At 51.4% G+C, this 25,595-nt stretch overlaps 2 protein-coding genes across 7 annotated transcripts in view; one reads left to right on the forward strand and one right to left on the reverse strand.

Annotated features, from left to right (window-relative positions):
- DCAF4 (DDB1 and CUL4 associated factor 4) overlaps positions 1 to 14,918 on the forward strand; it is a 33,240-nt gene extending 18,322 nt beyond the window's left edge. For 3 of the 5 annotated variants that reach the window (XM_032405500.1, XM_032405502.1, XM_032405504.1), the window contains 8 exons: positions 376 to 519; positions 1,442 to 1,491; positions 5,258 to 5,337; positions 6,532 to 6,630; positions 6,741 to 6,838; positions 7,706 to 7,879; positions 8,324 to 8,438; positions 9,860 to 14,918. In XM_032405500.1, the coding sequence (XP_032261391.1) occupies positions 376 to 519; positions 1,442 to 1,491; positions 5,258 to 5,337; positions 6,532 to 6,630; positions 6,741 to 6,838; positions 7,706 to 7,879; positions 8,324 to 8,438; positions 9,860 to 10,053 (954 nt within the window). In that variant the 3' untranslated portion in view covers positions 10,054 to 14,918. The remainder of the gene's footprint in view (positions 1 to 375; positions 520 to 1,441; positions 1,492 to 5,257; positions 5,338 to 6,531; positions 6,631 to 6,740; positions 6,839 to 7,705; positions 7,880 to 8,323; positions 8,439 to 9,859) is intronic. The other 2 variants (XR_004299572.1, XM_032405501.1) reach the window with 2 other exon arrangements.
- Positions 14,919 to 17,145: 2,227 nt separating this feature from the next.
- Positions 17,146 to 25,595, reverse strand: part of ZFYVE1 (zinc finger FYVE-type containing 1) — a 56,289-nt gene continuing 47,839 nt past the window's right edge. For both annotated transcript variants that reach the window (XM_032405505.1, XM_032405506.1), the window contains exons 6-12: positions 24,178 to 24,286; positions 23,532 to 23,629; positions 23,319 to 23,436; positions 21,419 to 21,589; positions 20,494 to 20,674; positions 19,863 to 19,976; positions 17,146 to 17,871 (exon numbers count right to left, since the gene is read on the reverse strand). In XM_032405505.1, coding sequence (XP_032261396.1) covers positions 17,639 to 17,871; positions 19,863 to 19,976; positions 20,494 to 20,674; positions 21,419 to 21,589; positions 23,319 to 23,436; positions 23,532 to 23,629; positions 24,178 to 24,286 — 1,024 coding nt within the window. In that variant the 3' untranslated portion in view covers positions 17,146 to 17,638. The remainder of the gene's footprint in view (positions 17,872 to 19,862; positions 19,977 to 20,493; positions 20,675 to 21,418; positions 21,590 to 23,318; positions 23,437 to 23,531; positions 23,630 to 24,177; positions 24,287 to 25,595) is intronic.

The raw sequence follows: 25,595 nt of genomic DNA on the forward strand, positions 1-25,595 counted from the left end.
ACATTGTGTGTGGCTTTCATGATGGCTACATGTCACCACGTGGCCCATCTAAACAGTTCACCTGGGTGGACATTGGGACTCTTCCAAACCCAATTCTGAGTGGAGTCACTGTACAGACCTCAGACTTCTGACGGCACTCCCTCACTGCCCTTAGCCCTGCTCCTGCTTATGAGACCGCATAGCTGTCAGCCTTGCCGGGTGACAGCTGGGCTGAGTAGGGGCAAGTTAGGTGACCTCCATGCTCCCTCGTGGGTAGGCGCACTCACATGAAAATGCACAGAGCATGGGATCCTAGAGAGATGGGCAGATGGTCTTGGGCAGCTCAGCTCGCCTGGCTCAGCCAGGGAGGTGACCTGTAGTCTCCCTTCCCTCCAGGCAGATACCAACAGTGACCGGCTCTTCACAGTGAATGATGTCAAAGTCGGAGGCTCCAAGTATGGCATCATCAGCCTACGAGGTCTGAAGGTCCCCTCACTCAAGGTGCATATGTACGAAAACCTCTACTTCACCAACCGGAAGGTACATTGCCTTTCCCATTAATTAGCCTTGCAGCCCCCTTTGCACTTTGGATCCAAGGGCCCTGCGGTAGTTGGCCCAATTCAGAGGAGAGGAGAGAACTTTGTGAAGAAGGTGGGGCTTGAGTACCTATTTTCCCCAGGGAAAATGGAGTCGTAGCTCTTGAGAACCCATAGGGGAAGAAAAGGGCCTCAGGAGTTTCTTTTCTTGGAAGAGAAATAACTGTCGATAGTTGGGAGAAGGCGTGAAACTTCTTAATGCTTGAAAGGCTTCTTTAACTGGTTGGACAGACCTTCCCTCCAGGAGGATTGAAGTGACCCAAAGGAGCCCTTGCCAAGCACAGAGTTCCTGGGCTGGGGGCTGAGGTAGCCTGAGTGGGGAATCCTCTGGTGCATCAGTCACTCAGCCGGTCTGTGACCTCCACAGAGGTTACATAAATATAATACAGCACAGCTTGCTGTCTAGGGAGCAACCTTTAAATTCCACGGGGGTGATGACTGCATGTGTAAGAAGCAGTGACATTCTGTTCATTTGGGACCTGAGCCACAAGATGGATACAGGTTGAAAATGGTTTCTGGTTGAAGTGAGAATACAGTATGCCTTTCAGAGTTAGGTTTGTCCCCTGCTATTGCAGAGACTCCATCCCCAAACCAGAGAGTATACCAGAGGTCTCACTGCGAGGTCCATGCTAATGACAGAGGACCAAAGTCTGGGGGTTACTTCCTCCCTGTTCCTCTCAAGGCCCTACATGGTGGAGCAGGGGAGACTTGCCTGTTCTGGAGCTTGTTCCAGCCCCTTTAAAAGGAGTGAGACCTGAAGAAAGAAGTCCCATGTCTACATCCGCATTAGTTATTCCATAGGAAAGCATTTGTCTGTTTCTCTCTGCAAGTGGGCAAACCAGTCTTGCTGTGTGCTTCCTCACCAGGTAAACTCTGTGTGCTGGGCCTCGCTGAATCACCTGGACTCCCACATTCTGTATCTTTTGGCAGATGAAGAGGTTTGGTGGGCAGGCCATGCCCTGGTGTGGAGCTGGGCATCTGTGGGGTTTGTGAGGTGGCATCTTAGTGGCCAGAGGTCTGCCCCATTTTGTATGCACATCTCACCCTTTAGGAAAGAATAGTCCAGCTCGGTAGAGAACGAGGATTGCCATGGAGCAATAGCGGAGTTCCCAGGGTGACACTGATGTCACTGTGTGCCGGACACTTAGGAACGGTAAAGCCTTAGGCAGGAACCCCACATCCTCCTGAGGTGGAGGAGGAGGAGCTCAGCTACAGTGGTTTGAGGGGGCCGGGCCTCTTGGTGGGGGAGACTGAGGGCGGACATCAGTAAAGGGGAGAGGGGAATCCTTTGGCGTTGGACATGAGTGTGTGGGCTCTGTGCCTAGGGTCCCTGTCAGAGACAGCCTTCTTTCTTTCTTTCTTTCTTTTTTTTTTTAATTTTATGTATTTATTTGAGAGAGAGAGGAGGGCATGAGCAGGAGGTGGGGGGACAGAGGCAGAAGGAGAAGCAGACTCCTGGCTGATCAGGGAGCCCAATGCTGGGCTCGATCCCAGGACCCCAGGATCATGACCTGAGTCGAAGACAGACGCTTAACTGACTGAGCCCCCCAGGCGCCCCCAGAGACAGCCGCCTTTAGAGCTCTCTTCATTCTAGTCTCTGCCCTCTCAGAGAACAATCAGGGCTCTTTTACTAAAAGCACAGGAGTACAGTGTCAGGCTGTCTGGACCCTTCCTCTGGAATCCCTGGGGGCTGTTGATGATGGACAAGACAACGGTCTGTCCTGTGCTTCTGGGAGTAATACGGTTTGAGCCAAAGCCACATGTGCATGAGTCTTGTCCATGGTTCATTTTCATAATAAATGAGTTCTTAAAACTCTGACCACTCACTGTACCTAGCACCTACTTCGGGAGTTGTTCCAGGGCTAACATTATTTAACATCTGTGAATGCACTTAGCACAGTGCTTGGCACATGATGGGTTCTCCGCACATGATGGCTGAATCGGAACCAGTTGGGGTTTTTTTAATTTGTTCCACGGCACTCTATTTTTAAAAGCCTAAAGTACATTAGAGATCTGGTTATCATTTTACGTAAGACGAACACAAAACTGTGTGGCCTGTAAATTGAAAATTTTATGTGGCTTTCATTTGATGGGATTCTGTTGGGGGGGATAGGACCACCTGTTACTGTGATGATCTTACCAGAGGACAGAAGAGACCAGATCTTAAAGGAGAGAAAACAAGAACCTTGCTTTCATTTCTGATCTTAAAACAGGATGACATTTTCCCAGGTTTCTCTCCTTATGCTAAGGAGAGAATAAAAATCCGTATAATTGGGTTTACAGAGCGTGGTCTGTGGTAGCTTCTTCAGCCGCTTGCCCTCTGGTGGTCACTTCGGTAATCTTCAGGCTTCTGTGCACCTGCTGCTTCTGCTGAAGGTCATGGAACTTTCTCCCTGTACCAAAATGGCACCTTGTTGAGCCCGGTCCTCTGCAGTTCCCCCCACAAAATGGGGAGAGGTTAGGCCGAGGCTGCCCTTCCTGGGCTCTTCGACCCCTGTGGCCTCTGAAAGGACCAACTGATACGGCCCCATTAGCATCACACGCAGTGTAAGGGTAGTTTGGATCTTAGTCCTAGTAATTAAAAGTGCACCTGGGTAGGGACTCCCTCCTCACATCCTCACCCTCCAAACCCAGAAGCAAAAGAGGTTTCTTTAGGAAGGACTTCGGCTGCCCGGCTGCAGGGTTATCGTTATAGCTTCGGCAGTCTCTCTAACTAGAGATACTTAACACGGGGCCTGCCATCCAAGACAGCGTGACATGCACACGTCACACGTTCAGACGACCAGGAATGTTGCCTGAAAACTTTGCAGACATTTACGGTTTTCAGTGAGGGCTGTGCGCGTCCGCTCCACCAGAGGCCATCGGGCAGACGCATCCCTGTGAGTGCTAGAACGGGCAGTGCGGCAGGCGCTCGGTCTCTGCCGTGATGTCCGAGGGGCAGCAGGATGCTGGCGGGATGGAGGGATCGGGGTGGCCTTCCTGGAGGTGATTCCCGCATGGGAAGGAGGGGACGGAGCTCCCAGCGGAAGGAAGCGGCAGGAGGGAGCGTGGCACCTGGGGCAGCGGGAAGTGGTCTAGTAGTATCCGTAAGGTCTCTGGCAAGGTGGGGCTACCTGGTGCTGGGATGTTCTGGAGGACTGTGGCCCTGGAGGCGTATCTTATGAGAAGCTGGCAAGGGTGAGACCTCAGACCAGGGCGGGAGGGGGGGCGGTTGCTGTAAGACTGCGGGCAGGGGAGAGGGTGTGGTGGATGAGCCAGGGGTGGAGGAGAGGCATGAGTCGAAGAAGCTCAGGATCTAGGCCAGGCAATGTAGGTGATAGAAGGTCCAAGGGGGGCCTCCCAGAGGGGGTTCTGGAGGCCATCACCGAGCGTGTCTTTGGAAACAGTGCTGCGTGGCCACAGGCAAGACTGGAAAGTGTTGATCAGTGTGAGAAACAGAGTCCCTTGGAGACCTTGGGGAGGATATTTAACTGGATGATGACTGGGTTTCAGTGGGCTGAAGAGTGAAAGGAAGACAAGGGAGTGGGAGAAACACAGACTCCTCTGACAGAAGTTTGGCTGTGAAGGGAGAGGACGCAGATCACTTGGAAGACAGCCCAGCAGACACATGGGTAAGACACAGACAGGTGGTTCAAAGAAGAGGAAACCCAAGCAACTGTGATCCGATGCATCAGCACACCTGGTTGTAGTTGGGAAACTGAAGTTAAAATGATGACGTGTCAGTTATTATGCCCGTTCAGGTGAGCACAGATCAGGCTGTTTCCAGACTGCACGACATGACCTCCCTCTGTGGGCCATTACATCCATTTGTGAGCGGCATTTTTTTAATGAAGCCGACTAGAAAATAATGAGTCCCATATTTAGTAAGAGCAAATACTTTATGAAACTTTTGTTTCAGTTCTTTGTATGTAGTGCTTGGTAGCAAAATGAAACTTGTACCGTGGGTTCAAGAAAACACTGCCTTGAAGCAGCCTCCCACACATGACGTATGAGACAGGAAAATAGGAGGGGATGCTCATTCCAGCAGCAGAGCAAAACAACCCAAAACCACGGAAGTGCCCATCAGCGGGAGATGAGACAGATGAGTTGTATATTCATACAAAGGCATGCTCCACTGTGAAAGTGAAGAGATTGGAGCTACAAAATCAACCTAGATGAATCTAGAAGACAGTGGAGATGGAGAGTTGTAGAAGATGCTCTGTGGAAAGAGAGCACGGCACAGAACTCAGAGCAGTTTTAGAATGTGATTCTGGGTAGAGGAGAAGGAAGAATTGGACTGGGGAGGGGTCAGAGAGGCTTTCAACTGTGTGACATTTTCTTTCCTTTTAAAATATCTGAAACTGTGGGCGCCTGGGTGGCTCAGTCGTTAAGCGTCTGCCTTTGGCTCAGGTCATGATCCCAGGGTCCTGGGATCGAGCCCTGCATCGGGCTCCCTCCTCAGTGGGAAGCCTGCTTTTCCCTCTCCCACTCCCCCTGCTTGTGTTCCTTCTCTCGCTGTGAAATAAATAAATAAAAATCTTTAAAAATATATAAATAAATAAATAATGAATCTGAAACTCAATATGGAATATGGGAACGTGTTAAATCTGGCTCGTGGTGTTACAGTTTCTTGAAGGGTACTAATGCCCATTCTCTTCCCAGAGGAGACCCTTGTACTTGACTGTCCTTAACAGCTTTTTCAGGCTCTGCCTCATGGGCATCGCAGAGACTCCGGGCTGTGCCACCCTGCTCCCAGCGTCGCTGTTCGTCAGTAGTCATCCAGGTACCAGGTCCTTTCCCTTCGGAGGAGGAGGTGCTCTGAGGGAGGTCTCGGTCCCTGCCTCCAGGAGCTGCAGCCCACGACAGTGTAAACTCCGTGGCCAAGGCTTGGACGGGAGGGGTGGGAAGCACGGGCTGCGTGAGCCCAAGTCAGCCTACGAAAGCACTTGTCGGAGAATTCCTGCACCCTGACCCAGGATTCGGACTGCAAGTGTGCACGTCCCTACACACCCCTCCTTTGGGGTCATTTCAGCAGCCAGAACAGTTAAAAGTGCGAGATGAAAGTATTTATTTGGGCTGCCTGGCACATGCTGCTGGCGTTGCTTGCGATCTGTGTGCCTGAAGGCAGCTGGATGTCTCCTTCCGGGTGGCACTCTGGATACTAAGTTTTCAGTCTTTCAGAGACTTAGGACTCATTAGACAAGGCTCAGGGCTCTAAGAGTGCAGGCCTTCAGGTAGACCTGGCATGAATCCCGGCTCTGCCCCTTACCAACGTGAGCAGGTTGCTTACCTTCTGTGAAGAGCACACCCACCCCGTCGGGCTACGGGGGGATGAAATGAGGTGACGCACACTCAGCCCGGTGCCTGACCATTCATCGTGTGGCAGGAGTGTGTGTGAACCACCGTTCTTACAGATGAGGAAGCTGAGGCGAAGAGAGGTTCAGAGCCTGCCTTACAGAACTGACCAGGACAGTGGTTCCCTCTCAGGAACAGTGGGGAGGTCGTAACGGGGAGGGGTGTCAGGGTTCTGGAATGTTTTGCGTCTTAACCTGAGTGATGGTCATGTGGCTACATTTACTTTGTGATCACTCGCACTCTCTATTTGGGGTGTGTGCCCTTTATGGATTATTAATTAAAAGGCTTATTTTAAAAATGTTTTGCTTGAGATCACCCATCAAATAGTGTGCTGTGGGATTGGAACCCTCTTGTAAAGATGCCACACTGCCTCCCTGACGGCAGTTCTAACACTACTGCGAAGTCAGGAAAGATTCATGTGCTCCCTCTCAGAATAGCCCCTTTTGAGCCAGGTACCCCAGCTGAGTGTCTTTTTTGTTACCATAAAAGCCAGAAAGGCCAAGGTGTAGATCTCTGAGCAACCATTCCTGGAGGTCTCCGAGATCGGGCGGTCACTGGCCTGGCAGCACGGAGGGAAGGTCCCTCGAGAGCAGCCACCTTTTATATTCACTGTTGCCCTCAGCAGGAGACCGGCCTGGCATGCTCTGCAGTTTCCGGATCCCTGGGGCCTGGTCCTGTGCGTGGTCCCTCAACATTCAGGCGAATAACTGCTTCAGCACAGGTGAGCCGCAGCTGCCCCCACGAGTCCCCAGAGGAAAGACGTTCACAGGCTTCAAACCCCTTCTCCAGACTGAGTGATGCTTATCTCTCTGCCCCCTCTGTCTCTGTCAGGCTTGTCTCGGCGGGTCCTAGTGACCAACGTGGTGACGGGACACCGGCAGTCCTTTGGGACCAGCAGTGATGTCTTGGCCCAGCAGTTTGCTCTCATGGTTGGTTGGATTAGGGGAGGACAGCAATGTAAAGTTTCCCAAGGGTAGAAATTTTACTGGATTGAAACTGGATCCCTCTGTGTGGCATCTGGTCGTCTCGCTTTTTCAGGGGAAAAAAAGAGGGCATCAGAAAGGATTAGCGGGTTACTTGGTGATTATATTTGCACTGGATGAAAGTTGGCTGATTCAGAAAGGTCTGGCTAAACTGGCTTTAAACAGCTTCCTATTTAAATGAATTGTTAGCAATTCTTGAGTACTTGGATTAGCCAGCAGGACAAGTAATTTTTTTAATGTATAAATTAAGTCCCAATTCATCATACTTATTAGGTTCATACAGTTTTCAAGTTATGTAATTTATAAGTTTAAAAATCCTACTTTTAGACAATACATTTCAGAGACTTGCTCACTGAAAATGCCATCTTTCTTTAAGCATGGAGGAGAGAGTGTGCCGACCTGCTTTGTGCAGTAAGCACAGGGCGTGTTATTCAGGCTGCTTCAGCTGTCTGCCCTGTGTTTGGGACTGCAAGCCTTACCTGGATCTTTGCTCTCTCCTACCCCATATTCCTCCCCCTGGCTTCTCACAAAGGATCTTGGTGGAGAGAAGGCACCTTCACTTGAACTTCACAGAGTGAGGCCTGAGGGGCCAATGCAGGCAGTGGGGAGGACACTGGAAGACACCTGGGTCCAGTTCTTTTACCCTTTCATAAGGAACCCTTCCAGCTATACTGAGGCTCAAAGCCTGACCACAGCATCGCCCACACCGCTAACCCAGGGCTGGGAGAGGGGAGGCGAGGCAGGAGTTGTATTCTGGAGGGCGCACCCCTCCCAGCCTTAGAGGGGGTGGTACCACTCATTCTCTTTCCATAGGCTCCTTTGCTGTTTAATGGCTGTCGTTCTGGGGAGATCTTTGCCATAGATCTGCGTTGTCGAAATCAGGGCAAGGGCTGGAAGGCCACCCGCCTTTTCCACGACTCAGCAGTGACCTCTGTGCAAATCCTCCAAGAAGAGCAAAACCTGATGGCGTCCGACATGGCGGGAACGGTAGGGGGGTAGCACTTGATGACTCAGGCCACTGGAGCCGCTGGTGTAGGGCTCTGCCAGGTGAAGGACTCTTCAGCAAAGACCCTCGTGGTGGGGCACGTGGCTGGCTTATTCGGACAAGTGTGTGACTCTTGATCTCAGGGTCATGAGTTCGAGCCCCATGTTGGGTGTAGAGATTACTTTAAAATCTTTTAAGAGAGAGAGAGAGAGAGCCTGGGCCAGACAGTAGCGGGGGAAGGGCAGCTGGAGACGAGCTGTGGGCTGTGTAGGGCAGTTGCTTTCTCCACCTGGGAGCCCAGCCTGTAGACTGACATGAAACTGGTTTTGGTGCTTTTGAAATTTAGACTTTCCTCACTCTAAGAGGTGTTTGGAGACCACCTTGCCCTGCCTGGGTTCACTAGTGTACCTGCCGGACCCTCTAATGGCCCCTTGTGCTTTCCACAGATCAAGTTGTGGGACCTGAGGACCACTAAGTGTATAAGGCAGTACGAAGGTCATGTGAACGAGTACGCCTACCTGCCCCTGCACGTGCACGAGGAAGAAGGAATTGTGGTAGCAGGTAACCTGGGGAAGGGGAGCTCTTTCTGTCCTATCAAATGGCAAAGGGAGAAATTACTCCAGATCAGAACCTCGTACGTGGGACTGTGGGCTGCTGGTCGGAGACACTAGATGGGACATAGAACAGCACATTAGTAAGGAGCAGTTAAATGGCCACCAGGTGGGACAGCCCTTTGTCCTCACATTGGTGGGAGAACATCACCTCAGTAACAGGCAAGTTACGTGCAATAAAACATTGAGAGACTTGGGTGTCCACCTGGTCAGCATTCAGTGTGACCTTTATCCTATCCTGTTTAAAAGCTTAGGCTCCCTGTACTTTGTGCTCACTTTCCAGTCTTGGATGTTGAGAAAAGAAATTAAGGTAATTGTAATGGAACTGGTTCCTGGTCCCCTTAACACTATCCCTGGGGATCCCTATCTGCAGAACAGGAGCAGAGGTGTTGAGCTACTAAACTCCCTTGAAAAGGGCTACAAGTTGATTGCAGATTTTGCTGTTTCTGGGGCAACAGAATATTCTGATAGCATGGAAGTTCAGTGGTTTGACACATGAAATAGTAAGCCCTTGACATCAAGGAATATGTTCTTGGTCTTGACATGTCCTCAGATTTGCAGATACGCCTCCAGAATGTACTTGTTCTCTGTGAATCTTCTTTTGTGCCAAAGAAGCATCACTTTGTTAAAACTTTCTCAGGCTGTTTAGCTTCCTCTTTAAGCCTAGTTTCCACCTCAGTAGAGCTGCTGTGCTCTAGGTAATAGGAAAGAGAGGAGCCCATTGAGAGGCAGACGTGGGTGGTGGGCTAGTGCAGTCCTCGACGTGCCGGGCAGCCTGAGCCATCACAGCTGAGGGAGTGAAGTGAAGTCCGAGAGACCCTGAGATCTGCCCCCCTTTCCTCTGAAGATCTCCAGCAGCCTATCTGGGCTGCTGCAGCCGGTGCTTGTTCGGCACCACATTCCTTACAGCTGTGAGCTCCAGAGACTTACCTGGTCTTAGAAACTGAGCCATTAAACCAGAAACCGCTCTGGTGTGTCCCCAGGATATACTGAAGGGAAGAGATCTTCCTGGTTACTCTTTCACAAAAAGGAAATCAGTTGCATGTCATCTAGACCAGGGGGCTGGGCTCTCCCTTGAGCAGCCCTTGACATAAGAGAAGCAGAGTGGCCACCTGTTCGCCAGGATGCCTGGGGACACCAGCCAGTGCATCTTGTCACTTGGAGTACCTGCGACTAGTTGTGATTCTGGAGCACCAGGGAGACCTGTGACTTTGATTTTCAAGAAGTACAGATTATCAGCAGAAATAATTTCCATTTGAGTTTGTGTTCTGGCTCCAGTGGAGTCCCTTAGGAATCACGAGAAGCCGTGTCCACATGTATACAAGTGCTCCTGTGTGTTCTAACCTGCCATGTGTCTTCCCTCTTTCTTAGTGGGCCAGGACTGCTACACGAGAATCTGGAGCTTCCATGACGCCTGCCTGCTCAGAACCATACCCTCCCCACACCCCACCTCCAAGGCTGACATCCCCAGTGTGGCCTTCTCTTCTCGGCTTGGGGGTTTCCGGGGAGCCCCAGGGCTGCTCATGGCCGTCCAGCAGGACCTTTACTGTTTCTCCTACACCTAATTCCACAGGATGCAGCCTGGAGGGATGTGGATTTGACATAAGGGAGTAAGGAGCAGCCAGACTTCTGCCACAATTGCTGTTTCCACTGAGGGCATTTTAAATGGATGCTCTGTGTACACAGATCCATCCCATCCATCCAGCTGCCGGGAAGTAGGTGCTGTTTTATGTGGAGACACTTCAGTAAAGTTCTTTCAGTTAAGTTGTGTGCTCAGAGAACTCAAAAGTCCTTTTCATAAAAGGTACTTATTTCCTTGTTAAATTCCTTAGAATAGTCTGTGGTCCCCCTCCCTTTTTTTTTTTTAAACAAGAAATACTTTTCTAAGGGCTGAAGATTGGCAGTAACTAAATTAAAGCTGCTGCTTTCACCAAAAGCCCTTTTAAGAAGCCTAATGAGGAGACTGGGTGAGGCCGTTAGTGCAGTCAGTGCCTGGGTCCCAGAAAGCTGTGCGCGTGGACTGGAGAAAGTCAGCTGGGGAGACCGGGAAGGCGCGGGGGGAAGGGGGGTCATTTCTCTGAGTCTCTAGAGATAAAGATTGGAGGCTGGATTTTGGAGTCATTTTTAAAAAGCCTTCTCAAGACTTATTCAGCATCTATAGCAGACCTCGCTTTCTCCTTTTACCACCATTCATAGGCATTGGAAGGAAAGATGGATCTTTCTAGATGCTAAAGGTTTTAAACAGGTCCTAGCGTGCCTTTTTTGAGGTGCCTTCCAGAACGTTAGGTATAACAGCTCCTGTTTCTATTACGGTGACTTGAGTGTCAGATTTAAGGGCCCCATCTCAAAGAGAATTGGCTTTGACTTTTTGTAATCTAGAAGAAGCACTTTGTGAGATGTTTATACAGCGTTCAAGAACCTGTCTTTCTACCAAACAATAAACTAGAAAGAACCATGCATGTTTCGTCGCTTCTGTGAATGATTTAGATCAGGACTGATGCTTGTCCGCTATAGCAACGAACCAGCTGCAGTAACGTCTACTCAGATCTTGGGCGGGGTAATAGAGATAGACCAGCTTTAACGGCTTTGCCAGAGAGCTTTCACCTGGCCCTCCAGAGCCGCCGTGCCCTTTCCCGCCTGCTCTGTGCACGCCCCAAGAAGCTGACCTGCAGGGACTACAACGGTGAGCTCCCTGGTCCCCCTCTGGCTGGGCTCTGGGCGGCTGTGGCTGTGTCCCTCCACCCAAGGCCGCAGCCCCTGTTGGAACGGCGCACTCTCTGGGTTCCAGCAGCTTCTCCATTCGTCCCTTCAGATCTCCTAGTAACTGCACCTCACTGTTGCTAGCCCAGGAACTTTGCCAGTTAAACTCTTCAGTTACTCCCTTGAGTGGTAGTTAATTCTGTTTCCTGCCAGAACCCTAGTACGAGAACCAAATCCAAAAACAAAAATGATGAGACCATCAGATTGGTCATCTGATAGATGAGCTACACGTTATGGCAAATATTTTTAGTGCCTCATTTTATAAAGAACTTTCCCCCATCTTCCTTGATCCTTGTAACAACCCATAAAGGTGGCACAGCAGGAGTAATGTAAAAATTATTAGCATCCCTTTACAGGTGGGGAAGTCTGGGCACAGAGACACTGACTTGCTCAGATCTCAGGCCTGTTCCGAGAGACTTGAGACCACGTTCCCTGCTGCTCAGGCTCCTCCAGTCGCTGACAACACTCGTGTTATCAAGGCAAGTGCCGTGGAGAAATCAGGAAGTGGCCTGGTGCCAGCGTCCGTGTGCAGCTAACAGCCCATGATCTTGAAATCACCAGGTAAATGCACTTTTCTGGTCCTCAGCAATGGTGAGATTTGTAGGTGGTCGGTCATTTAGATTTGGCCCCTGTATCTCTGCAACCCTGGCACTGACCTGCACAGAGGTCTCAGGAAACACCTACGTGACTGAAGGGTCCAGGTGGCCACTGTCACTGCAGGGTCTTTTGGATCAACTTTGGTGGCGTGTCCCTGCCCAACACACAGGCAGAACTGCTGAGCCATGAACACTCACTCTTGTCCCCACAAGTTCTAGGTTATCACAATATACAAGTTCATTACAGGATCTCAATTTAAAATCGCTGGTACTGGCCATCTAACGCAGTTGCCCCCACGGTTCTGTATTGTTTCTGTGGAGCTGAGAGCCCATGGGTGGCTACCCTGTCCAACTCTGACCCCTCCCCAAGCAGTGGAGACAACAGGACTCCTCAGGAGAGTAGCGGTGAGTTCTGACATGATGGCCCTGTCCCCATAGACCTTCTAAACGACACCTGTGTCCTGGCCCAAGTTCCTTGTTAGGCAGACAGAGTTGTCAAAGAACCGTTTTCGGTTTCCCCTAGGCTTTTTAAAAAGGGGGAGAGTGGTTCTTTAAAAACTCTAAACTTAGCAAATTTGTTCTTGATCTCTGGTTAGCAGTCACTTCCAACATCTGGTATAGGTTGTATGAAAAGTCAGACTTAGCTGAGAAATTAAACATGATGGTCTGTTTGCTTGTTAACATAATGTCCCACAGTCCGGATGAAGTATTTTTTTTCTCTTCACCTGCACATCTCTTAGGGCATTTTGCCCTGTTCCCCGGTGACAGCAAGAGGTGGAGGATGAGCAGGCGATGGGACGCAGCACCACGCTGTGAGGATACATGCTGCTTGCTGGTTTGTCGCCTTGTAAGCGGCTGAGAGGACGGCGGCTCTGCTTAGCACTGGGGATCACAGATGCCCACAAGATAAACACCTGCTTCACACCATCCTGCTGTGTAGCCACCTTAGAATTCAGACAGCCTAACATGCTCGGGAGGGCGGACAGCCTCCTTGGTGTCCCCCAACGGGTCCCCAGAAGTGTCCTTTGAGACCAAGTTAGCCCCACTTATGTCAGCCCTAGATCTGTCCTGGCCGAAATTTTCCACAACCATCTCTGTACACAACTGCAGGCCAAACTCGGTCTCCTCTTCATTCTGTGCATGCTGCTGCGTCTGGGCCTCTTCCTGTCTGCCTCTCCAGGCTACCCACTGCATGGCCCCTGCCACGGGAGCGATCTTCCTGGGTCCCTGCGTTCAGTGTCTTCTTGTGCCTCAGAATGTGTGGCCTTGAGATTGGGTCATGTGTGCCTTGCCCCTTTTGCCCCATCTCCACCTCCTGCCTGGTCTCAGGACACAAATGTTTCAAGATTCTCCCTCACCTGGGCCTCTGAGCAAGCCGGACTCCCCTCCTTTCCATCTGTCAAAGTCCCACTGTTAAGTCTCAGAAACCTCCAGAAAGCTTAGCTTTGCCAGCATCATCGCCGTTTCATTCTTACAATCCTGTGAAGTAGGTGACGGTCACTCCAATATACTGAAGGAAAAAAAACAAAGTGACTAGCCCAGGTCTTCTAATAAGTGGAAGAGCCAGAAGCGTCTCCCGCTCAACTCAGATCCATTAGGCCCCTTGGGCTTGACAGAATGGGACTTTCTATTTAAGCCTGAAAGTTTAAGATCTGGGTTCGGTTCAACCTAATTCTCCCTTCTGTCCTCTTTCCTCAAGACCAGCCGTCTCTGTCCCCCACAAGTGACCTCTGGACTGGTTGGCCTGTCTGTTCCATCTCCTGGTTTGTTCCTGCCCCCCACCCGCTTGCGCTCTTGGCTTCATCTGAATTAAGAGCAGCTACAGCAAAAAGGACTTTCTCTGCAGAAGCCACAATCTGAGCAAAGGCACCCGGATAATAAATGCTGCCGGTAGCCCAGGGCTGCCTAAACCGAGGTGACATGGTGTCTGGGAAATGGAAGCGAGATGTCTAGGGCTGGAGGAGCCAGAGCCTCGAGAGTGATTCAGGCTGGAGTTAAGGATAAGGTGGCAGCTGAAACCACAGCAGTGGATGAAGTCAGCCAGTATTGGCATTATGGGCTAGTGGACTCTGCCAAATCCCACCAGACCCAGAAAGACATGCTGTGGTCTATAAGTGGCAGTTTCAAAGATGGTGTCGGTCATATGAGCGTATCCCTAAATTACACCTTCTCTAACTCCATATACCCCTGTACCATTTGTGCTTCAGTGCTCTTAAGTCTGAGTTTCCCAGGAACAAAAAAAAAGGAAAAAGTTGCACCAGGTGTAATTTAACAGAAGGCAGAACTCAGATTCTAAAACGAACCCCATCAGTGGTAAGAGTTATGGGCTGCCATTATGGGTTCAGTTTTCTCCCCCTGGTTGATGGAAATTCTGAAATTGAAAACGCAAATATGGTGGGGGAAATTACCATTTTTTTACAACCGGAAGCTGAGCTCCAATGGTACAAGCCAGATCAACTTGCTTCATCTGTAAGCCAGTTTGTGTGTGATGTTTTAGTGAAAGGGAAGTGGTGCTCTCCTTTACCATGACGAACAGATGTAAAGCTAAGTCCTCCTGATACGACACAGCAGGGACCTTTTTCTCTTATCGGGAAATGCACAATTCACAACCCGAGGAGGAGGAAGGAAATTTAAGCTCTACCTGGGCAGGGGACACAGGGCGGAGCGCAGAAGGCACTGAGGCTTTTCAGGGCCGCCTGGAATCAAACCCCAGCTTCAAGTCTCACTGGTCAAGCGACACTGGGCTTCCAAACCTCTCTGAGCCAGTGTCCTCAGCTATAAAACACGAACACACTCCCTCCCTTCCAGTGTGGTTGTTGAGAATATCAACCATATTTAGTCCCAGCAGTCCCTGGTGTTAACTGGCACCCGTGTACTGGGAAGTCAAACCAGCAGAGCGAAACCCAACGGATGCGGAAGGGTCCCCCCGTGTCCCGTTGCTCAGGAGACCACGTGGTTCTCAGCCACAGCTAAAGCCTTCCATCCAAGCTCTCCAAGCGCTTCACCAGTGATCCCCACCTCGGAGCAAGTCTTTCAAACTGGAAATTTGTTTTAAGTAATCTCTATGCCCAACATGGGGCTCAAACTCGCGACCCTGAGATCAAGAGTTGCATGCTCTTCCGAATGAGCCAGCCAGGTGCCCCAAACTGGAAATTTATTAAAGCCTTTATGCAGCCACCCCCTAAAGGGTGGGGGAACTAATCTGCACTATTAGATGTCACGATAGTGGGCTCTCCGGGTGGGGGCCGGTGGGTGGGCAGTTTCTGGGGTTGCAATCACGTCCTGTTTCTTCATCTGGACACTGGTTGATTTTATGTTCAGTTTCAGAAGATTTATCAAGTGGAAATTTGTATTATAACAGTTCAATAGTTTAAGCCATTTTCATCCCGAGTTTAGCTGGTTTTCACCCCTTCAGTTGAGGCTGGGATTGTATAGGACAAGAAAAGCGAACGTTCGATTACTTCAACACTGGGTCAGTTCTCTTCCTTTACTCTCTCGGTCTGACTAGTGTTAAGGAAGGGCGTGCAGAAGACTGTCCTGCGTCATTCCTATGTGGCCCGGCAGACGCGTGCTCAGGGCCGCCCCCGCAAGACAACGGGACAAAGGGCCACCACCATACACCCCTCTGCTCCACTCACCCAAAAAGCAGGGGTAAGGATGAAAGGGATGGGAACAGGACAGGGAAAGTCGAGGGAAAGGACAAAGACGAGAGTGTCCGTGCCCACGAGGAGGAGGAGGAGGAGGCCATGGAGGACGGACGCGGGAGTTGAACAGAGAAGGCAGGGCAAGGGACTGAAAAGGGAAGCAACAGATAAAAAGGTAGAGAAGTTTTTCCCAGGGTTTCCCTAGGTCAGTAGCAACACCTAGACTCTTCCGTGAGAGACGACTCCCCGTGGACTGAGGCCCCACAGCTTCCCAAGTGAAACCGAGCACACAAGTCGCCGGGCAGTGGCCCCCGCTGCGTCTGACACAGGCGGCCCTACTTGGGGCCGGGCTGACGTGGCTCCCCCACCCCACGGCCAGTGGCCGCCCACTGGGGAAAGCTCTGATGAACAGCCCAAGTGCAGGGCCATGGCACGGCCAGGGAGCACGCGTGGAGCCCTCACCACCAGAAAGTTCTGTGAGCAGCCATTAGTACCCTCTCTAAAGGACTAGCCACCAAGTTCCCTGTTAGCAAACAGCTGGAGGCGGCGATCTGTCTAAAAGCTGAGGGAGAACAGCCCGTCGTCGTGAGATGAAAACCCCTACCACAGTTCTGTGGTATTTAGCTCTGCTTTTTTCTAAGTTCTTATTAGAGTAACAGACTGAGGTATTAAAAGTCAAATATTACCCCAGAAGCATGCCTCTCACTTGGATTCTGCTCTGAAAGCCACCAGCTACTTTCCTATCGACTAGAAAGAGGCCAGGTCTACTGAGGAGTTTAAAGGAAAGAGCACAGTCCATATTCAGCAGGAAGATTCCTTTATAATGGCGAATTTGAGAATACACAGTACGAGAGTAGGGCCTGAGTCACTGGGCCACGGGAGGCCGTAAGGACGCGGGTCCGAGGAGGACCACCGCGTGCCGGGGCTCCCGTCACACTGACTCATGCCGGGACCGCCTGCCACGTCCCTCCCTGAAGCGCGGCCCACCCACCAGCTCTGTCAGGAACTACGTCGCACTTCATTCTTCATGTTTGGCCAGTGAAGATAAAATCCGCCCCGATGACAGGGTTTCAGCACAACAGTCTTTCCAGTCATGAGAGATGGATGTCCCGGCTCTTGGTGAGAAACGAAAGTTCAATTGACTTCTCTTGCAAGAACCAGAGAATTTTTTTCTTAATGATCCGTTGAAATATTTATATATATTTAAAACAACTAACAGTCCATTCGGTGCGCTGTTTCCCTGGAAGATTCTCGTATCACCCCTCCAATAGCCAGAGGGGACATGTATCAGGGAACAAAGAATTAAGACACTTCAAAATAAGCAATAAAAATCCTAGTGCAACACTCAGAAGCAGATGGTGGGCTCGCAGGGGCGGAGGGGAAGGAAGCAGGTGCTCTATTTAGGAGCAGGGTGCGGCCTCTGGGAAAGCCAAGCGGACACAGAAGCATCACGAAGCAGGAAAGCCCGCTGGGGAAGGCCCGTTTCCTCCCGTGCTCTCCCCAGTACTCGGGGACGAGGACCATACCCCCTACCCTCCCCCCACGCCGGTGACCCGCACGCTAAGTTGGGCAGTCTCTGATAACTGACGTCGGCCGAGGCCTAGAGTAGGGATCCAACCCGAGGGCCCCCGGAGATTCCTGTCAGGCCATTCCAAGCAAGAGGTACCTGGGAAAAGGTAAGGAAAGGAGAGGCTTCAAAGGCTCACAGAGAAGAAGCAAAAGGTGACTAGCGACACAGTGGCTCTGTACCTGGCTCTGTTCTGTGGGGAAGACCTGCGGCCGCGGCCACCTTGTCCCCGTGCTGGGGACAGACTGTGCTAAGTCTTCAGAGCCAGCAGCAGCCTGAATATGCTCCACGTTCCCTTCAGATGTATCTACACGTATATTTGTATCTTTATTATTTTTAACTGAAATAAACGCAATGGATTCAGTTTCATTCCCCTTTGCGGGAAGCTGCCCAGACCCCTGCGCTGAGGGGCTCACACCTTCGGGCCGGCCGCCTGCCCCACCCCCACCCCAGGAAAGTGGCCCCGGGAGTAGAGGACACACACTGTGACAGGTGCCCGGCAGGAGGGCCGACCTCAATGAGACTTCTGTTTCTAACCCTGAGAACCTAAGGAATTGTGAAGGACGCAGAGAGGGAGCTGGGGTTAAAGGTCACCGGGCTTTTTATTGCAGTTAAAGCAGACTCGGACAGGATGGTCCCAGCCTCGCGAGGGGACAGCCCGGCGGTCGTGGGAGCACTCGTCACAGAAGCCCTGTCCGCAGGCCCGGCAGTGGTGCTTGGAAAGCTTGATGCTGAACTCCTTCCGGCAGCTGTGGCAGTGCAGGATCTCGTGGTCGGGCACCCAGTACGCCGGCCTGGCCGCGTCCTTCACCAGCCCTGCGGCGGGACAACAGCGAGGGCCCCCGGGCCAGGGGGCACCGTCAGGCTCTTCCCCGGCTCGCGGCCCTGCCGCCCCCGCGCCCGCCTACACGGCCACACCGGCGCCCCTCACCTACGGAGCCTGTAAAACACGCAGAGCCCTGGCCTGCGCCCCCCACCATGCAGGTCAGACCTGGAGCCGCGGCCCAGGCGCGGAGATCTGCGCATCTGCTGAGCTCACGGGTGATCCTGAGGCGCAGCCACATCAAGCACCACCGGGGCCGGCCGCCCGGGGGGCTCAGGCGTTAGGCGTCCGCCTTCGGCTCACGTCATGATCCCGGGGGCCTGGGATCGAGCCCCGCATCGGGCTCCCTGCTCCGCGGGAAGCCTGCTCCTCCCTCTCTCTCCCTCTGCCTCTCCCTCTGCCTCTCCCATTGCTTGTGCTTGCACTCTCTCTCTCTCTCTAATAAATAAATAAATAAAATCTTTAAAAAAATACCCACTGGAATAATGATAAAGAAGCCCAGACTCTAGTAGGAGTCAGGATATCTCTTCATTCAAATCCCAGTTCCACTGAGCACGTGCTAATCAGCGGCTGCAGGATCGAGAGAGGTTACCTAACTTCTCAGGGGCCTTGGCTTCCTCCTCTTCAACAACCCACATTCAAGAGCGGTTATGGGGATTACAAGAAATAACGTGACATGTCTGACACACCGGCCTGGGACGCAGCAGCCAGTGGGCACTGCGCAGGTGAGCCGCTGGGGAGCACGGGCGGCGGGCTCTCTGTGCCGAGGGCAGCCCCGCTTCTCCCAGGCAGCCGAGAGCGGATGCAACCTGAGCTTCAAGCCTGGGCAAATCTATTCCTACCAAATCTATTCCTTGAGTCAAAAGCTCATCATCTGCTCCCCTTTGAGCCACAAGGACGATAAATCAGATCCAAGTGATTTCTACCACCACCCACCCAGGAGCCTTCAGTCGCTCCCTTGCAATGGGCAGAAACACCCCAGGCCCAGCCAACCGTGCCCAAGCCTTCCACACACACACTGGAGGGTTTCCTTCCCCTCCCTCTGACCCTCCTAGTTACAGGTACCCCTCACAACTGGAGGTGAATAAGGATCTTAAATCCTTAATGAGTAACAGCTTGGCTTGGCTGGTGTGGTCGATTAAAGACAGCCACAAACTGACACTCCTGCCCCCTCCCTCAAATCCAGGCAGGCTTTGTGACTACAGGAGTCTACGGCAGAGGAGTCTTCCAGGCCCAGACCTTCAAGACACTGGTGGCTTCTACCTCCTATCTCTTGGGATATTGGCTCTTAAGAGTCCTGAGCCCCCACGTAAGAAGTCCAACGACCCCTGGAGAAACCACGTAGAGAGGCCTGGAGAACACACGGAGATGGGGTCTACCAAGCCCAGCCTTCCAGGCAGTCCTGCCAAAGTGCCCAGCATGTAAGCGAGGTTGGCTTAGCCCCTCGGGACACAGGCTGCCACACTGGACTCTCAGGTGGCAACTCCAGGCAATGCCGCCCAGACCCGAATAATGACCCTTCCTGACTCTAAGTTGTGAGACATGATAAAATGGTGGTTGTTTCGGGGCGCCTGGGAGGCTCAGTCGTTAAGCGTCTGCCTTCAGCTCAGGTCATGATCCCAGGGTCCTCGGATCAGGCCCCCCGTCAGGCTCCCTGCTCTGCAGGAAGCCTGCTTCTCCCTCTCCCACTCCCCCTGCTTGTGTTCCTGCTCTCACTGTGTCTCCCTCTGTCAAATAAAATAATTAAAAAAAAATGGCGGTTGTTTCAAGCCTTTACATTTTCAGGTAGTTTGTTATGCAGCAATGGATGGTGTAAGAGATGGCCTCCAGGATTAAACACGAAACCACTAAGGTTCAGCAGAAGCAAGCAAACGTAAATTTTCAGTCAACTCCTTGCTGCCCAGCTCAATCTAGGTCAGCAAGCCCGACACAGTGACAGCCCGGGGCACTCTGAAACCCCTCATCCCACACACACCACACCCACCTAGTGGTATGTCAATGGCTGTCACCACGGCTCCCAAAGTGCTCTGCACGGCCTCGCCCACCTTCCGTGCAATCAGCGTCCCGCCTTCATCGTCAGCCTGTGCCTCAGTCACGTCTATAGACAATGAGAAAGGAAAAGCCGTCACCTCTTAGTCATTTCCCAAATGGAAAACTCAGGGGGCAACCGCAGAGCGCTTCTGGATCCATCTCCCAGGATACCACTGTGCTTCCTGCCCTGCAGTGACCACAAGGGTCTGGGCTGTGAGGCAGGCCAGACCCTGACACCCAGTGAGCTCTGGTAGTCCTTGACCTCAACCCTCTGGAGCTGTTTTATAACCTTCCTCTCAGGGTAAGCCAGAAGGGTTCTAGGAGCATGACCAAGAACCTTCTCCAGGAAGAAGACCCAGTCTAAGCCATGTCTGGTAAACACAGGACAGGGTGAACCCCCCACCCCCAGGACTCGCACCCCTAGGACTCTGTTAACAAAGAGCTTAGAGGACGCCGGCCAGGGCCAGGCGGGCAGCTACCGTCGTTAGAGTGACGGGGCTGGAAAGGGGTGAGGCATGGGGAGTCCACTGTGCCAAGGAGAGAGGGCCCCCCCCCACCCCTGCAGCTCCTGGGCCCCACGTTACCTAACTGGACATTCCTGGCTTCATAGCAGTTGTCGCACACCCGCACGGGCGCAGGGCCCCAGCCCCGCTCGGGCACGGGCCGGGTCTTGGACGAACAGCTGTCACAGAAGCCCTCCCCGCAGGCGCGGCAGTGATGCTTGGTGTCGTTATCTTTAAACGATGTAGCACACTTGTTGCAGCTCTGTTCCAAGCCCAAAACAAACAGAGGGGCAGGTATTATTCATTTCTACCAGCTGGGAAAGCCAGCGAGACCCAGGCAGAGGACCTCAGGACCACTGAGAACGGCAAGACCCCGACAGCAGTAATGGAGAGAACCTGAGACCTCCAGTCACACAGAGCGCACCCACTGAAGCCCAGCTGTGACCCATTTTCTCCTGAGATGTGCCTGGAAAGCCACCTCAAATCTGTCTGGCTGAGTCACAGCGTCCTCAGAAAGAACTCTGCTAAGTCTAGCAAGAAGACCAATGAGAATTCATTTTTTTTTCCACGGCTTCTCAAAGGAGCCTTTGGGAAGGGGGTGAGGAGCAAGCTTCCTGTCCCCAAGTGTGTGGACCAAAGCTGGGGGCTCCCTTGCTGTGGGCAGAGATTTTTGCATCAAGCTACATGACCTCTAAATGCCCCTTTTACTCCAGATTCTGTTATCTACCACCTCAGACATCTGACCAATAAGAACTACCCCTTGGAGGCAAAGAAAACTATAATCCACCAAAAAGAGTAACCGCAGAGTAAGACAAAGAGAAATCAGTGGGCAAGAGAACATGGCTTCCTCACGTGCCCCCCCCCCCCCCTTTCTAACGCTCTGGGATCGAACCTGGCTGAAAGAGAAATCCCACGCCTCCCTCACAGAGCAAGCTTAGGACAGGGCAAAATGGCACCAGCAGAAGGGGCCACGCCAGGGGTGCAGGGGCGTCCTGCCGCACCATACCAGGATCTGGGAGTTGGGCCTCCAGTACGCAGGGGCAATCTGGTCTGTCAGCCAGGAAGTCACAGCCTTGGTGGGCCCAAGGCTAAGCTCAGACACCGACTGAGCCATGAAGTTCATCCCGTCCAAGAGGCGCTGGGCAGCATTATTGTTGTCCTTCAGAAATCCATCAGTCTGAAATGAAAATGCAGGCTCCCATCATGCTCCAAGTGAAGGGAGTAAAGGCAAGGAGGGAGACGGGGTCTCAGGTGAGTTGTACACTCATCAATGGCCAACTCAGAACCCACAAACTCCCTGGCAGAGAAGAGTGGGAACAGATCACGAATCCCTCCAGCTTCTAGGCAGTATCACACCCACCAGTCATTACTGACTTATTCCCTTCACGGCGACCATAAGACGTGGTGCACAACTGTTCAACTCAGGCCTTACCTGCCCATTAGCAAGATGTACAATCCAGGAGGTATTCGAGTAAAGATGGCACCTCCTTCAGGAAGCCCCCCCCACCCCAGGCTGGGTTAGGAGCCCTGCCTCTTGGCTTCCTCTAATACCTGTACATTGTTAGGAATCCTGTTTCCATGTGTAAAGACAGTACCTGTTTATGTATTTGACTCGCTATTGGACTGAGCTCTCTGAAAATAACCTACCTTTTTCATTCTTGTATTTTTAAAGTATCAGGTTCAATTCTGGGCACAGAGTACTCAACCAATACTTGGGCTGACATAATGACTGAGTGAACGAACAGAAGGGGAGGGGCCTGTATCCCCTAATCCCAAGGACCATGACAAATGTGGCCTAAAAGGGAACTATGATATCACTGCTTTCTTGGAACAGAACCATCTTACCATGGAGACAGCGGCATTCACAAGAAAAAACACAGGTCCAAAAACAAAAGACATTAGTCAGAAAAGGTGTAGAGAGAAAGTTATACTAGTCAAGGCCACATTAAGTCCTTGGGACAGGATGGCCCGGCCCATCGTGCCAAGAGGGTGGGCTCCAGAAATGAGACCATACCACAGGAACACATTTTGGTGGGACTGGAAACTGGAGGGAAGAACAAACAATAAGGAAATCTTCGGTTTTATGGGAGCTATAGGACCCCAGAAAGCCCAAGATGGCTCTGCAGGTAGGCCGGTGGGGCGGACTGGTACCTTTAGGAGTCACCCAGCAAGGGGAACAGCACCAAGTAAGGTAAGTCCCTTCGAGAAAATCACTCATCTTTTTTCTAAGAAGAGACAAGGTCTGGGGTGTGTTGTGATTTACTGGTAAGAACGAGAGCACATCACTGCCTCCAAACAGATTTGGTTTTCCAATATCTTGAATTCAAAAGTCAAATTAAAAAATAGTAAGGGTCGATAGAAATCCCCCTTCTTAGAATATAGTGCAAGAGAATTTTCCAGAACAGAGGCTTTCACACATAAAGAATGTTACTATAGCATTTTGATAATAAAAGAAATCATAAACAGCATGAATGTTCAAAAAGAAGGGGATGGAGAATCAAACCAGAACATGCGACAGAATGTTCCAGTGACTACAAATGTGAATCATGAAAAGTGGAAGCAATGTGAAAGTAAAACGGAGGTATGAGAAAAAGCAGGTAAATGGCACGTAAATTATAACTGCATCTACACGCACATGCATGTGGAAATGAGAATATGAAAAAATACCTTATTTGCTAAGGCAGTATAATAATAGCTCAACATTTAGTTTATTTAAAGTTGTGCTTCTAACATTCAGGCAAGAAGAAATGAAAATAATTAAGGGTCTAGGACAAGAAAGGCTCTCCAGATCCTGCCTCCCTAAACCACCAAAATATTAAAATTCAAGGTGAACCTTAATTCTACACAAGTTCCATTCTCCACACACGTGAATAACTGAATGATACGAGAAATGAAGCAGCTCTTACTCCAGGCCACACGTGCACAATCTCTGTCCGGACCACCGTATCCACAGGATCCTGGTTCCCAAACCAGTACTGCCGGCTACGGTAGACCACGCCGCAGTTGGGACATTCGATCACATACCTACAAGCAGAGCAAAGAGATACTGTTACCGGGCCAAGTGCCTGGCAGACCGACACACCACACCCCTCAGCTACATCGTCGCCATTTAAACTCACCCAGACCAGGCATACTTTGCGAGACCCATCCAGGGGGAGTCCGTGGAAGCGGATGTCTTGGGCACTACGCTGACCTCCTTGCCTCTCTCATAGCACGCCTGAAACATGGAGCACTCCACCAGCTTCTTTTCTGTACACCAGACCCCCTGGCCCCTTCGTGTCCCTGGCCAGGCCCCTCCCCACAAACCATATCAGGGTTTGCAGACCCTGAGTTCAGCGCATCAGGGGAAGGGTCGTTTCTCTAAAAAAGCCAGTGCCCTAAAAGATCATCAATTGAATGTGTACCCATCCCAGGCCCCAAAACGGAGCTGTAATTTATACCCGCCACTGAAAATCCATTAGACTGGGTTCCTGCAGAGCACTCCTGCTCTGGAGAAGAATGAACAGTCAGTGTATATGCCCCTGGCATACAAAGCTCAACAGAATAAAGGGAAAACAGACTGGGAAATAAATCAGTAAATAAATAAATAAACCAAGGGGCCCCAGCAATGGAGGCATGGGAGTTCCTCTGGTCAGAGCTGGGGAGAAGTCCCAGAGATACTGGATTTGAACATCAAATACTTCGGGACACAGCAAAGGGTGGCCCCTAGTCTTTCCCAAAAGCAGAGCAGGATCAGCAAGCCAGCTGCCAGAGCAGAGCACTCACCTTGCAGGTATAAACTCGGTTGTCATACTGGTGGGAGTATCTGCAGCGGCTCTTGGCTTCATGAGGGACTCCTTCTTTCCCATGATTCATGCTGTTCTTACATCCAGCCCTGAGTGAAGCCCAAAAGCTGACAGTGAGGTGGCTAAAGGAGGCCCTGGCACTCACACAGGGGAGTGGGACCCTGAGCCGGACCCAGGGTTATGAACTGGGCCCCGAATCCTGAGCACAGAGGGTGCTGTGTGTGCCTCAGAAATCCACACGCCTCTCTGATACGAGACTCAACAGCACGACGGAAGTGAGGCCACTATCACCCTTGTGCACGGAGAAAGGAGAAGAGAGGGAGGACTCTCTTCCTGGAAAACCCACGCGGACGGTCCCACAGAAGGAATGGAGGAGCCGGAAGACGCCGCCCTGACAGGTGATAAAACCTGAATGGCGCTCAGGAAACCCCAAAATCCAAAAAAGCACAAAATGGGAAGTTTAACGAGAACAGGCTGCCAAGATGTAAAACAAAAACCAACCTCCAAAATTTGGCAATGCATTAAAAGGAGGCTTAAGCTGAACAAGAAAACCTTCCAAACGAACAGTGAGCTCTGCCATCCTGACAATGCAAAAACAAGAGAACAGGACTTTAGAATTTCACCATGATAGAAGAGAAAGTTCTGGAAACCCTGGTGAGGCTGTCAGAATGGAAAAGTGATGATCCAACAGAACCTAAGCCCCTCATGCTGGGCTATGGGGTAAACAAAAAGGAAGGTAAATCACGCTGGCAACTAACATCCCGCTTTCCTCTCCAACATAATCCTTAGCTCTCCCCAGCCCAGACCATATAATCTAAAAGCAAATCCTTTTCACAGATTCAGAGCCAAGGTGGTGGCAGTTCAGTGCCCAGCAGGTAGCCTGCATACAGGGTTCAATGCAGGAAGACCATTCACAACAAAAGGCTCAGGTCTCCTCCTCTAGAGGGATACACGTGGAGGATGTGGGGCAGTGGTCCTGATGGGAGTGAAGACAATTCAGTGGTGAAGAGGATGGCGGCGTGGGGACCCAGAGACTGCGATCTCACCGACACACTGCATTTAAGTCCCCTGAGCTCCATCAGACAAGTCACCAGACTGTGATTTAATAGCCATCAACAACTCAAATTAATCCAGGGATCCTCAAAGTGTGGCCCCAATCAGCAACATCAGCATTACCTGGGAGCTTATCAGAAATGCAAATTCTCAGACCCTCTATCAGACCTACTGAACCGGAAACTGGGGAGGCAAGGCCCGACGTATTTTAACATGTCCGTCAGGTTTTTCTGACGCATGATCAAATGTGAGAATCGAGGCTGCAAGGCCCCTGTAACAAAGTGTGGTCAACAGACGGGGCAACACCACGTCACCCCGGAGCTTGTCAGAAATGCACAATCTCAC

Source organism: Phoca vitulina, unplaced genomic scaffold (assembly GCF_004348235.1).
Source record: "Phoca vitulina isolate PV1807 unplaced genomic scaffold, GSC_HSeal_1.0 scaffold7, whole genome shotgun sequence".
Lineage (NCBI taxonomy): Eukaryota > Metazoa > Chordata > Mammalia > Carnivora > Phocidae > Phoca > Phoca vitulina.